We start from the raw sequence: 13,444 nt of genomic DNA, 5'->3' as shown, positions 1-13,444 counted from the left end.
TTAATGTTCTTTTCTCATGTATCATCAACATTGGCCATCATCTTATAAATAACGTTATAAAGCAAGTTAGAAACAATTACAAAGTGCTTTGTACACACAAATAAATACATTTGTGCAAGCTTAATGGAGAAGTGAAGTTCTCACTAACTATAAACCCATTGTTTCAGAGGACAGATAGACACTAATATAACAAATATAATATAAGACTGCATAACTATAAATTCCACAAACCTCATATTTTTGTCATCTGGACTTTACCAACCAAGTGCAGCCTAGTTATTTCCAACAGCTAAAAAACATCTATAATACCAGATACAGTATAATACAATCTTAGATTAGATGTAGGCCTATTTGAGAGTGCAGATGCATGTCACATTAACGAGCGTCAACGAGCATCAGCTGACACACAACACCTCCCCTCTGCAGTGCTTTAAACTGAAAGTGACTGACTGGAGTCTGTTTCATTTCTCTCCAAAATACCTTGAATATGATGGAGGACATGATTAATAATTACTATGATTATGATAAGCTTTACATTTCATATCATACAGTAAAAACTCCTAACTTTCACCGGCAAAAAAAAAGAAAGTGTTTTTTTTGTATTAAAAAAACAATTAAAAAAATATTACGATACAGTATGACATCATGACAATACCTATCATCACATTTTAATACCACGATAGGCTATATCGTGACACAATATATCGTGACACTTCTAGGCGGGGAGGGTTACTCTTTTTTTTGTAATCACTTGGGGAGGGTCATTGATTTTTTTTTTTTGTCAAAGGGAGGGTCATGGCATTTTAGATCAGGGCACATACATTTCCTCCATGCCCCCCCTTATGTAAATTTCGACTGGTCCCTTACAGGTTTTCCTTTTTTTGGTCCACCGACCGACCGACCCACCCACCCACCCACCCACCGATGGTGGTCGGCAATAGGTGGCCCATGATGGGCCAGAACTAGCCATGGTTCACATGACGCTCGTATGCCACAAGCGTCATGGAACCGAGAGTTCCTGGTTTTCGATTTACGTTAAATGAGTTACATTGACAACTCTCACATGTACATAAACGTTCAGATTTCAAATATAAAGTGCTTACCCACGAGCCACGGATGTTACAAGTTGATCCGACCCGCGATAAGTACCCGTATCTCCCGTATTGTTCAATAAAAAGCATTTTAATCCGATTGCCGGCCATTTTCTCCAAATTTTCTCCATTGCTTTCAACTATGCGACACTAATGGTTGGGAGGTGTATTGCACTCTGATACATTACCAAAAAAAAAAAAATGGCCGTTGATTTCACAGTACAGTATGTGAGGTTAAGACGTGGATGACCAGAAGCTTCCTGCTCCTGAACTCTGGTAAATCAGAAATGCTGCTAGTAGGCCCAGCTAAACACACCCATCTGTTCACTAACATAACTTTAAACCTGGATGGCTGCTCAATAACCCACAAACCAACAGTCAGAAGTTTAGGAGTAGTTTTTGACCCATCACTATCTTTCACACACCATATAAAAAGCATAAAAAAATCTGCCTTTTTCCATCTGCGCAACATAGCCAAAATTCGCCCAATACTCTCACTTCCCGATGCCGAAAGCCTGGTTCATGCTTTCATCACTTCAAGAATAGACTACTGTAATGCCCTCGTCTCTGGTTTACCATCAGCAGCAACACATGGCCTTAGATTAGTTCAAAATGCAGCAGCTAGATTACTAACCAGGAAAAGGAAATATGATCACATCACACCAACACTCATAGCACTACACTGGCTGCCGATACAGGCCAGAGACGATTTCAAGGTACTACTCCTGACCTATAAAGCCTTAAACGGACTTGCCCCATCCTACATGTCCAGTTTAATAGAACCGTACATCCCTGGATGTCCACTACGCTCCCAGGATGCTGGTCTCCTCACAGTCACAACAAATAATAAAGTAACAGTTGGGGGCAGAGCATTCACACATCGCGCCCCCTATCTCTGGAATGCTCTCCCTCAAGTTGTTAGAGATGCCGACTCTCTGGGCATTTTCAAATCCAGGCTAAAAACCTATCTTTTTTCCCTGCATTATGGTTCCCCCTAGTTTTATTGAACTTATTGCTACGTGGTTTATTGCCACGTTCTTGCCCTGTGGTTTTTAAATATTGTTCAAAATGTATTCTCTTTCTTTTTTTCTCTTTTTTGTCGCTCTGTACTTTTTCTGAACCGTGTACTGCATGGTAACTTGTTTGACCATGCGGGCACATTTTACGGTGTTTTTTGACTACTATGTATTTTTTGTATGACCTGTGGTGAAGTGCACAGAGACCCCTTGGGGTGATGTTGCACTATAAATAAAAATAAACTGAAACTGAAACTGAAATTATGTTCTGGCCCATGATCTAATGGCTTGGATAAAAATGTTCCTTGAGACCAAAACAAGGATGGGCAAAATAAGCCATTGGCTTCAGCCTACACCTTTTTGGTCTAAACCATATATGATATGATATGACATGATATGATATAGAATTTTCGTGTTATGACCAAAATAAATGACTAAATTACTACTGCCAGAGTAGAGCACGGTTGAATCAAAGGACATCCTATAGAGCACCACCACGGGTGGGGCCAAGGAGATTGAATTATGTTAATTAACTGCTCACCAGAGCCTTCCAACTAACTTCTGATGAACGGAAAGAGAACAAAACTTAAAACAACCCCTCAGCGAGCATGCAGTGCTGTGGAACAGAGTTTCTGTTCATTAAAAGACGGGAGACACCATCCCATTTATTATTAAGAGGCTCTCAGTTTGTAAAGTCCTCGTTTGTGACTTCAAGAGACTCGTTTCCAGACTGAGGCACATTGATCATAGTCCATGAGCCAGACAAGATTTCATTATCGAAAGAGTGGGCAAAACCAAACCTATATTAAATTGTTCATAGGGTCAATACGAGTAAATAAATATATGATAACCTCTCCACAGGAGCAGCTTTTTCATGGTTATCACACATTTTGTCATTTTCCCCATACGTACATGACAGGTGAAAAAATGACAAAATTTAAAAAAGAGTTATCATAATGAAACTTCCTGAGTTGATTACTTACATGAAGACAATGATTTATCGTATTACAAGTTTTCTGAAATTGTATATTTAAATATGCAAATTAGGCATTTAGTCCATGAGCCAGAGCCCCAAAATTGAGCCAGATATTGAATATTCCCTCGTTAAAAACCTTTGACTCCAACATCTTAACAAAATGAAATAAGTATGTTGACTCTGGCTTTGTCCAATGTTCCAATGTTGATTCTGGAAAGTTATGCCAATTTGGGCATATTTTCCTAATGCCTAATTTGCATATTTAAATATACAATTTCAGAAAACTTGTAATACGATAAATCATTGTCTTCATGTAAGTAATCAACTCAGGAAGTTTCATTATGATAACTCTTTTTAAAATTTTGTCATTTTTTCACCTGTCATGTACGTATGGGGAAAATTACAAAATGTGTGATAACCATGAAAAAGCTGCTCCTGTGGAGAGGTTATCATATATTTATTTACTCGTATTGACCCTATGAACAATTTAATATAGGTTTGGTTTTGCCCACTCTTTCGATAATCATTGCTCAATTTTGGGGCTCTGGCTCATGGACTATCAAGGTAGATTGTCTACTCCCTGTCTACTGCGCGGCAGCAGAGAGACACTTCCCTCGCATCTTCAGTTTAAATATATCGTCACTCTCTGTCGGGTGGAAACCTCATATGTTACTTTTCAGGATTCAAATAAAAAAAAATAGCAGAAAATAGCAGATCGACAAGCTCAAAACGCGTCACTTTGCGCCGCGTTTCAAGCTTGTATATCTGCTATTTTTTATACTTTTTTGTGACGCTGTAGTGTGATCATGCAAGGGCATTAATTTACGAAACAGCACAAAATGTTTAAATACGGAGATAAGATGTTTCTGCCCGACAACAACGATATCCTACTTGACTTGGGTGGCAAGAGTCAAACCGCTGGGATCATGTGTTTATTTTTGGAACACAGTTCTTATTTGACGCGATATTAAACACGTCTATGGGAATTCAGAATGGGGGGAAAAAAACGCGACCCAGGTAGGATGCGTAAATTACGTCAGACGTCGGTGGTCTATACAGTATATGGTTGCAACGTCTCTGGTTCGATTGCAGGCAGAGCCATTTGTTGAATGTGTTTTTCCCTATCTGCCCTTGGTGTCTTTAAAATCTAATCAGACAGACAGACAGACAGACAGACAGACAGACAGACAGACACAAAGCTTGTATATTAGGGGTCCTTGTAACAACATATTTTCAGATCAGGGTCCGCAGCCAAATACAGATTCAATTGGGTTTTTTTTTTACATGGAAAAAAAAGTTTGAGAACAGAACCAGGAAGCAGCTAGTCACTTACAGCAGTGGTTCTCAAAGTGGACTCTAGGGACTCTCAGAGTTCCTTTGGGGGCTAAATTGACCCTTACAAGTCTGTACCAGGTCCATTTGGTTCCATTTGTATACTGTCAGAGTTAAGAGGAGACCTTCTTGAAAAGAACCATTGACTTACAGCAAGGTGATGTTGTGGGAGAGATGAGGGACCTCCTCCAGGTTCATGTCCACACACCACACCATGGCCTGTTTACAGTCACAGCTCTCTGGATACTCCTGTAAGACTACACACACACACACACACACACACACACACACACACACAGTTTTAATGGGTTAGAAAACTACAGACCAAACACTACTAAGAGTCCGATGGCTTGCTTTCAACATCCCCCATCCTAATCAGTCTGATCAAGCCAACCAGATGAGGAGTTGTACATGTGTCTTATTGCTGCAGGCAGAAAATATCTCCTATAGCACTCCTTCTCGCAACTTGGGTGTAAACGTCTGTTGCTAAAGGAGCTTTTCTGCCCTGCCACAGTGTCATGTAGGGGATGAGAGGGATTGTCCATGATGGCCAGGAGTTTAGTCTTCATCCTGCTGTTGGCCTCCTCCACTGTATCCAAGGTGGTACCGAGGCAGAACCCCCCCCCGACATGAAACAAAATATACTCTAATGTTTTGTTTAGATCTTGCTGACATACATTTGTGCGCACACGCACACACACACACACACACACACACACACACACACACACACACACACACACACACACACACACACACACACACACACGCTTACAGCATTCCTCTGCGTCGTCGTCGTCCAGAGTCAGACTGGCGTTCGTTGGGAACAGGATTCGACCAAACAGATCAGCCCATCCAACGTTGTCCCCTGCAAGCATAACGCAACACACAACAACAACACAACACAACACAACACACAACACAAGCACACCACCACACCCACATGGAAGCTGTCAGTGGTGAAAAAATAGCAATACCACAATGTAGAAATACTCTGTTACAAGTAAAAGTTCTGCATAGAAAATGTGATGTTTCAAAAACAAAACAACAATGGCATAAATAGCCAATCTACATACTGTACGCTCACGGTGTGTGTTCCAGAGCAACAGAGCATGAAGGCTGTGTTGATTTTTTTGACTAAAACTATGTCGAAAAATGTTCGTCGACTACCTTTTTTCAATGATGAAAACTAGATAAAAACGAAATAAAAAATAAGCCACGATGACTAAAACTAGACTAAATATATTGACAATTTCGTCGACAAATAAAAACTAGACTAAAATGTTAGTGAGGGACGAGTGGAAAAGAGATCCAGTAGAACTAGGACAAGTTATTTTATGTTTGGTTGCACTCAGGTGTTGCGCTCTGAAAGTAGTAGATCTACAAGCTCTACAAGGTCTACAAGATCTACAAGGTGTCACGCTGCGACTATTTTTATCAAATAGTAAAATGAACAGTCAGTTGACATCTTTATAATAAAAAAAACAGTACTGGGTTTGGTGATGTTCTATATTGTCTGAATCAACTTTGTGTTCGTTTACGTGCTAAAAGAGTGACTTTGAGAGCCGTTTTACCGTACAATGTAAGTCAATGAGGAGCACATTTAGAATGATCAATTTCTAATCAATGGAGCAACTATTTTTGATGTCTTGTCCACCTTTGGAGTTACATCATGGCAAGGTACACAACCCAAACCTCAAAGTGGTCTTTCCCTTTAAAGTTGACTGTGTTTTTACGTTTACGTAATTTTTTCAATGCCTGAGGCACCTCCCCCTACTCCTCGCTGTGTGCGTGACAGTGAAGATAAACAAAACAAAACACCCACCACAGCGGCGCTCATCGGCTCCGTTGGGACAGTCCCTGTGGCCGTTGCAGTGCATCGCCTGAGGCAGACACAGCGCACTGAGGTTCCCACACGGAAACAGACCCAGAGGGCAGGAGCCCTCTCCATCCGCCCGTTTGGACACCATGGCTACTGCTGGGGTTGGGGGGGGAGAGAGATCGTAAGGGACAAGAGGGGATGGTGAAAGGGGAGGGTGAGAGAGAGAGAGACAAAGGGACAGAGGGAGAGAGTGAGAAAACAATAAATATAGGACACAGTTAACCATTCAAGACCGGGAGAAGCATCCGTGTCATTTTTTGATTTGAGCTAAAAAGCATTGTTTTACACTTTGGCTATTCAAAAATAGCAGATATACATGCTCGTAGTTGCTATTTTTGAAAAATCGTTCAAATGTGTTCAAATCTTTGAATATATATATTTTTTTAAAGCAAATATTTTAACCCAAATCTTTGCTTCTGGGACCCCCTGGAACAACATATTTTGAGATGGGGTCCACGGCCCAGATGGGGGTCCTTGACATGAAAAAGTTTGAGCACCACTGATATAGAAACATACGTTTTTTTTTCCAGAATACTGTTGGGATTTAGGAGACATTTGTAGAAGACATTTGTAGAATCGGCTTCCGGTCTTAATGGGTTAAATACGTGACCTACTACCAAAGAGTCTAAAAATTACTTAATTTGTAGGATCATCATGGTTTCACTGTAACTTAAATCGTATCATAAAGCCCGAAGGGATTATTATTACTGGGGCGCGTGTGTGGTAACATAATGTTCACTATAGTGTAATTCTGTGATATTGGTACTGCGCGGGTCAACGCCAATTGTGATGATCAGATTATTAGAAATATGTGTGTGGTCTAATCTTGCAAACTAGCTCACACATTTTGTCATGCATTTCCAAATTGTATGGTTTTACAATTTACAATTCAGGCATTTAGCAGGTCGCTCTTAAACCAGAGCGATTTACAGTAAGCAAGGACAACACAAGGTAATACAAAGTTCACAAGTTCTGGTGACAGGAGCAACGGTAGGACAGGGGGTTCTATTAAAAATGTGGGGATGGAAGAGTAACTGTTTGAGTCCTGTCCTCCTGGACCGTCGGCCTGCTGTTTATTGTCTTTAGTTCAGAAACCTGATAGAGACACATTGAGGCACAGCTAGGCAGTGGTGGAAAGTAACTAAGTACATTTACTTAAGTACTGTACTTAAGTACAATTTTGAGGTATTTGTACTTTACTTGAGTATGTCCAATTTCCATTACTTTTACTTCTACTCCACTACATCTCAGAGGCAAATATTGTACTTTTACTCCACTACAATTATTTGAAAACTTTAGTTACTAGTTACTTATTTAGATATAAATTATGATATTACGAAACATACATTAACCACCTTTAGCCCTATTTTATACCTAGGCTATTTGAAAATAGCAGATCTACAAGCTGACATTTTGATGCCAATACTTTTGTACTTTTACTCAAGTAAATTTTGAATTCTGAACTTTTACTTGTAACAGAGTATTTTTATATTGCAGTATTGGTACTTTTACTTAAGTAAAGAATTTGAGTACTTTTTCCACCACTGCAGCTAGGACACCGGACGGACAGCATTCCACCCTCAGTCAGCAAAGAGAGCAGTGTTTTTATATGTCTATGAACAGATGAAACTGCTTCCAGGTATTTTGCAGTGTTTTGTTTTCCTGGGCTCTGCTGTCAAATAGTAGCCTTTTTTATTTTGAGACAGAGAAAGAGAAAGGGTGTAAAAAGAGCGAATGAGCGAGAGCGTGTGTGTGTGTGTGTGTGTGTGTGTGTGTGTGTGTGTGTGTGTGTGTGTGTGTGTGTGTGTGTGTGTGTGTGTGTGTGTGTGTGTGTGTGTGTGTGTGTCCGGAAGATGACTACATACCAGGGTCATTTATTTTGCATGAATAAAATCACACAGCAAGCTGAGCTGTCTGGATTGTGACCCGGTGACTGTGTGTGGCAGGAGGCCCCCTCTGCGTTGTGACACAAGATCCCTCTCACCTCTGCTGTGGGTGAACACACACACAGCGTCCCACCCCTCACCCCCTACTCTGTATTTATAATTCACAGTGTATTCATCTGGAAATGCATTGTGTCATCCCGACAGTTAACAAGATGCTTCTGGGTATCTCCCCACACACACACACACACACACACACACACACACACACACACACACACACACACACACACACACACACACACACACACACACACACACACACACACACACACACACACACACACACACACACACACACACACACACACACACACACACACACACACACACACACACACACACACCTCTGTGAGATTAAACGTTAGCGTAGAGGAGCTTGTTAAAAGATGTGTGTTTTCATGAATCACAATACATTTTCATTGGCAGGTATGTCTGCACATACAGTAGGAGGAATTTGTCTCGGTGAGGTCGGTGAAAGCAACAGTATGGAAACATTTTCTTTTGTGCTGACACGCACACGCGCACGTGTGCACACGGACACACGCACACACGCACTTGGCTCTCAGGGGCCCTTCGGGGGAACTGGGCCGCGCGGCCATCATTCATCGAATGAAATGTATAGGTTAGTCAAATGTCAAATGTGTGGGCCCCTCCTCTGTATTTACAGCAGTGCTTCTGGCTAAGATTGAGGCCCTGACAAGGGCTCCTGGGCTCCAAGGGCTCCTGGGCTCCTGGTGCCCTTCCATATATGATGGAATATGATTAAGGATTTCATATCATACACACCATACCTGTAACTTTCACTAGCCCCCCCCCCCCAAGAATTTTTTTTTTGCGGTGTGTATACAGTAAGTATTATATTTCCTTTCTGCTGCAGCTTCCAAGCTTCCAAGCATCCAAGTTTCCCCTTTGCGTAACATGCTCAATGTGACACACATTAAACCTTGAACTTGATCTGTGTTCCTTGATTAACACGCCCTGCTCATCAGACTTAACAATAGAAACCAGAGAGCCAACATACCTGGCACAGCCATTCTCACATGCACATGCTTGCACACACACACACACACACACACACACACACACACACACCACACACACACATGCACACGCACGCGCACTCACACACTAAGCCGGAAAACGTACTTCGCCGCGTGCATCGATTGTACCAAAACACAGAAGTTGACTGCCAGTTAATGACACATCACTGGCTGCTATTTATATATTATTATATCACTACATAATGTTATATCATTACTTTTTCCACCACCGCTAAGGGGTGAGGCGGAGTCTGAAGAGGTGAGTTTTTAGACTGTGGTAATAAATGGGGAGTGAGTATGCAGTCTATTTCATGCGCGAGTAACCAGTCTTTTATCCCTAGTCTAGTATATAGCCAGTGAAACCTGACCTCATGCAGGCCAAGGGTTATTATATTATAGTTTTGAATTTTTCATTAGTTTTAATTTGGTTTTCACTTTTCAGACGTGTACAGTATTCATATGAGGTGGAAATCTTAATGATAGTTCATTGTTTCTGGTTATAATTGATCTTTCAGAAAGATTGTGTGGTTTACGCGCTTCAACTCAACGTGCACTTACTGTACTTATTTACATAAAAAGGAGGTAATTCAGAGAAGAGCAAACACACTCAGACAATCGCTGGGCGAACACTTGAGGAACCAAATTTCAAATTACAGACAGGGATTAAGTTATAATCCTTTTGGGGGTTCTCAAAAATAACTAAGGTTAGGGGCAGAGACACATACATGAATAATAGCCCAATGGGTGAGAGTTCGGAGAGTGAGCGTATTTCATGGGAGCTCAGAAAGATCCTTTATGTGAACTCGGCTTCCATTAGCTCAGACATTACTCTAAACCTGATCACAGGGTTATGTTTTGCCATCTGCAGTGATGAATCACTCCCATTCCTTTTATATAACACTTTTATAAAGTTCAAAGGAATGAATGAACATCATTTCTTTTTACCAGTCTCCTTCAGAGAACAGTTAAAGCTTCACTATGCAACTTTCCTGTTCTAACCCGGATTTGAACTGTGTCTCCTGTGCAAGTGCTGACATTTCGACCACTTCAGATAATAGAACCTGCCTGCCTGCTTGCTCAGGGTCGTGTCAGCACAGACACATAATCTTAATGTGTCGATAGAAGACATGGGAGACCAAATGCAACCACCCTATTTGTACTGCAAGTTATTTTGTATTACATACTCTACCATACAGGATGGACAAAATAGCATTTTATTCACAAAGAAAAGTTACATAGTAGGCTACAGCTTGAACTATCTGCTAGTCATCATACTGAGCTCTGATATTTCAGAATGTCACGTCCCCGAAGACCAGCCGCTTGATGAATGGCGTGTTTGACACCATCAGTCAAGGCCTTATAAGTCATAAGTCAGCAGAGAGTGCAGTGTTTTTATTTACGTTTCTCAAGAAAGGCCCTCCAGGGGGGCTAACTTATTTTTTAGCCCTCCGCACCCCGCATCCTGATTAATCTGGTCCGCTCCAGCTCTAATTGATCCCCTTGCGTTGCTTTGCCTTTTAGGTTCGTCTGGGTTTTTAATAGATATATACAGTCCATACAATGAATCATGCTCCCAAAGTGCATTTCATTAATTAACACCAAGGTGTCGTTTCGGGCGTCTCCGCTCTTCCCCCGGCCGCTTGAAACGCCATTACCCGTGGTGGTAAATAATTAAAGACGGGGTGCCGTGATTTTCAGTGATTTTTTCCCCCCCTAAAACATAATCATCAGGTATTATGGTTATACTAGGAGGAAGATTTTTTTCAAAAAAGTGTACAGAAATTGTTAAAATTATGTTTTTATGTGGACACGCCTCCAGTTCATTAAGTATACCTGGTTCTCAGCTTAGCACCTCCTCCACCACCTTAGCACCACCCACCTGTCCTAGTCCCTCCTCCGCCTCATGCCCACACCTGCTGTGTTATGATAATGAGGGGGAGGGCATGTTTTTACTATGTCACTAAAGCGCTGTTTTTCTATTGGCACGTTTGACCCTCAAGGTTTCAGCCTCCAGGAAGAAACTCAAAGTAGTCAGAGAAGACATAAAACACCATAAAAACACCACCAGGGGGCTTAATACCAATATCAACCTCATAGACACAAAAGTGCAAAACCATGGCACCACCTCTCTAAATACACTTTGGGAGAATGATCCAGTGTGCAGATTATGTATTTCTATTTTAAATGTGTTCTTCGGTTTCAGCACCTGGGATTTTCTTGTTTCGAATGTGCGTGCAGGGCCGGTTCTGGGCTGATCAGCGCCCTAGGCGAGATTCCTCTGATGCGCTCCGCACGTGGGAGAAGTTTTTCGGTTTCTGGGCGGATTCTGATACTTTTTTTCTGTTTTTGGCTACTTTATTTCGTTTTTAGGGTTAGGGTTATGTTATTTAATTCTTATTTTTGCCTGATTTTGCCGATTTATTATCAAAACATTTAAAATTAATTTAAAAAAAAATATATATATATATTTTTTTTTCCCCCGACTTTTTTTTGCCGCCTCTCCAAACTGCCGCTCTAGGCGGCCGCCTATGTCGCCTGTATGGACGTGCCGGCCCTGTGTGCGTGTTTTGTGAACTTTTTTACTTGTTTTTTGCGCACACACACACACACACACACACACACACACACACACACACACACACACACACACACACACACACACACACACACACACACACACACAGTTATTTTCTTCAATGATCACTACAGAATGTACGGTATATATTTAGTCCAACTGGGCAATCGTTTATTAAAGAATTGGTGCTTGCAATCGCTCTCTGTCAACATGCAGCTTTCAGCGTCCCTGCTTATCCAGGCCTAGTTCTGCTACCAAAGCCCGCTCACATTCACTTCACTATTTTCAAAACAGATGCCTATTGCTGGGACGCATCTGACTGTCAGTTCTTGAGCTAGAGAAAACCTTCAATTGGATAGACACATGGCACAGACTTCTATATAAGACAGAAGCATAAATATTTGTAATTCATTTGCGTTACTTTTCCGCCTCTTTAATTAATCCACTTGTCGCATTAAAGCAGCCAAGGATTATGCAACGTTGGTTGGTGGTGGAGAATGACAACAGCAGAACTTAGGGTTCTGCTGTTGGGGAATACCACTCAATTTCAACATCAAACTATATATTTAATACACCTTAGAGCTGTTGTGTGGAAATAAGTGAAAGTGGAGAATTGATTGTTGGGGTCATGTGTGCCACCCGTCCCGTAAAATACGGAATCGTCCCGTAATTGGAAACTAAAAGACGCGTCCCATATTGAACTGATTCGGGACGCACTTTGTCCCGTATTTTAAGGTCGGGGAATCAATATGAATGACAGGGCGATGATGTGCTGTCCTGTCTCTCCGCTGTTTGACTGGGAATGTGAGAGCTCAGCTGTCCGCGTGTCAGTCAGTGTTGCCAAGTATTGTGAGAGAAATGAGCCAGCCGACCTACAGGCAATTGGATGGATTTTCTTCGTGACCCAACAAATAAGAGGGAGCTGTTTGCCTTTTTGACTTCCAGAACTGAAAAGTTCAACTGGCCACCATCCAAAGCTGTGTATCTCACATCAGGGCAAGCTGTGTCTTTTTTTTTTGGTACCAGTAGTACTATGACCTGTTGCAATCATGGACTATCATGCAATCAGACACCAGGATTCTGGTTCATGTACGACATGCACTGGAGCTAGAAGCAAAAACTATCCTAGTGCGTACTGTGGACACTGATGTCATAGTGATCCTTGCAGGCTTGTTCCATGATTTAGTTACGATTCAACCTTTGGCTGATATCTGGGTGGATTTTGGCATGGGCAAAAAATACAGACTTTACCACATCAACAACATGTGTACGTTTCTGGGGGAGACAAAATCTCATGCTCTGCCTATGTTCTATGCATTGTCAGGTTGTGACACAACATCTGCTTTTCACAGTAAGGGTAAGAAGTCAGCTTGACATGCCTGGCAAGCCCATGATGATGTCACTTGTCAGTCTGGCCAAACATCCCTTCTAGTTGCTGAATGTTGACAGTCAGCAGTTCCAGAAGCTTGAGAGACTGACGGTTATCCTGTATGACAAATCCAGTCATTTGAGCTCCATCAACCAGACTAGAAAAGAAATCATCTTCTGTCATGGGAACAGGTTGATGGAGAAACTGCCACCCACCC

The 13,444-nt window shown here is 41.6% G+C and overlaps 1 protein-coding gene across 1 annotated transcript in view; it reads right to left on the bottom strand.

Annotated features, from left to right (window-relative positions):
- rxfp2a (relaxin family peptide receptor 2a) overlaps positions 1-13,444 on the bottom strand; it is a 146,513-nt gene that overhangs the window by 78,163 nt on the left and 54,906 nt on the right. Inside the window, exons 3-5 of the mRNA XM_080435010.1 lie at positions 6,241-6,393; positions 5,191-5,283; positions 4,567-4,672 (exon numbers count right to left, since the gene is read on the bottom strand). Coding sequence (XP_080291136.1) covers positions 4,567-4,672; positions 5,191-5,283; positions 6,241-6,393 — 352 coding nt within the window. The remainder of the gene's footprint in view (positions 1-4,566; positions 4,673-5,190; positions 5,284-6,240; positions 6,394-13,444) is intronic.

The sequence above is a fragment of the Gymnoscopelus braueri genome, assembly GCF_963280865.1.
Source record: "Gymnoscopelus braueri genome assembly, chromosome: 8".
Classification (NCBI taxonomy): Eukaryota; Metazoa; Chordata; class Actinopteri; order Myctophiformes; family Myctophidae; genus Gymnoscopelus; species Gymnoscopelus braueri.
The sequence above is the reverse complement of the archived record's forward strand: the minus strand, read 5'-3'. Positions and strand labels throughout refer to the sequence as shown.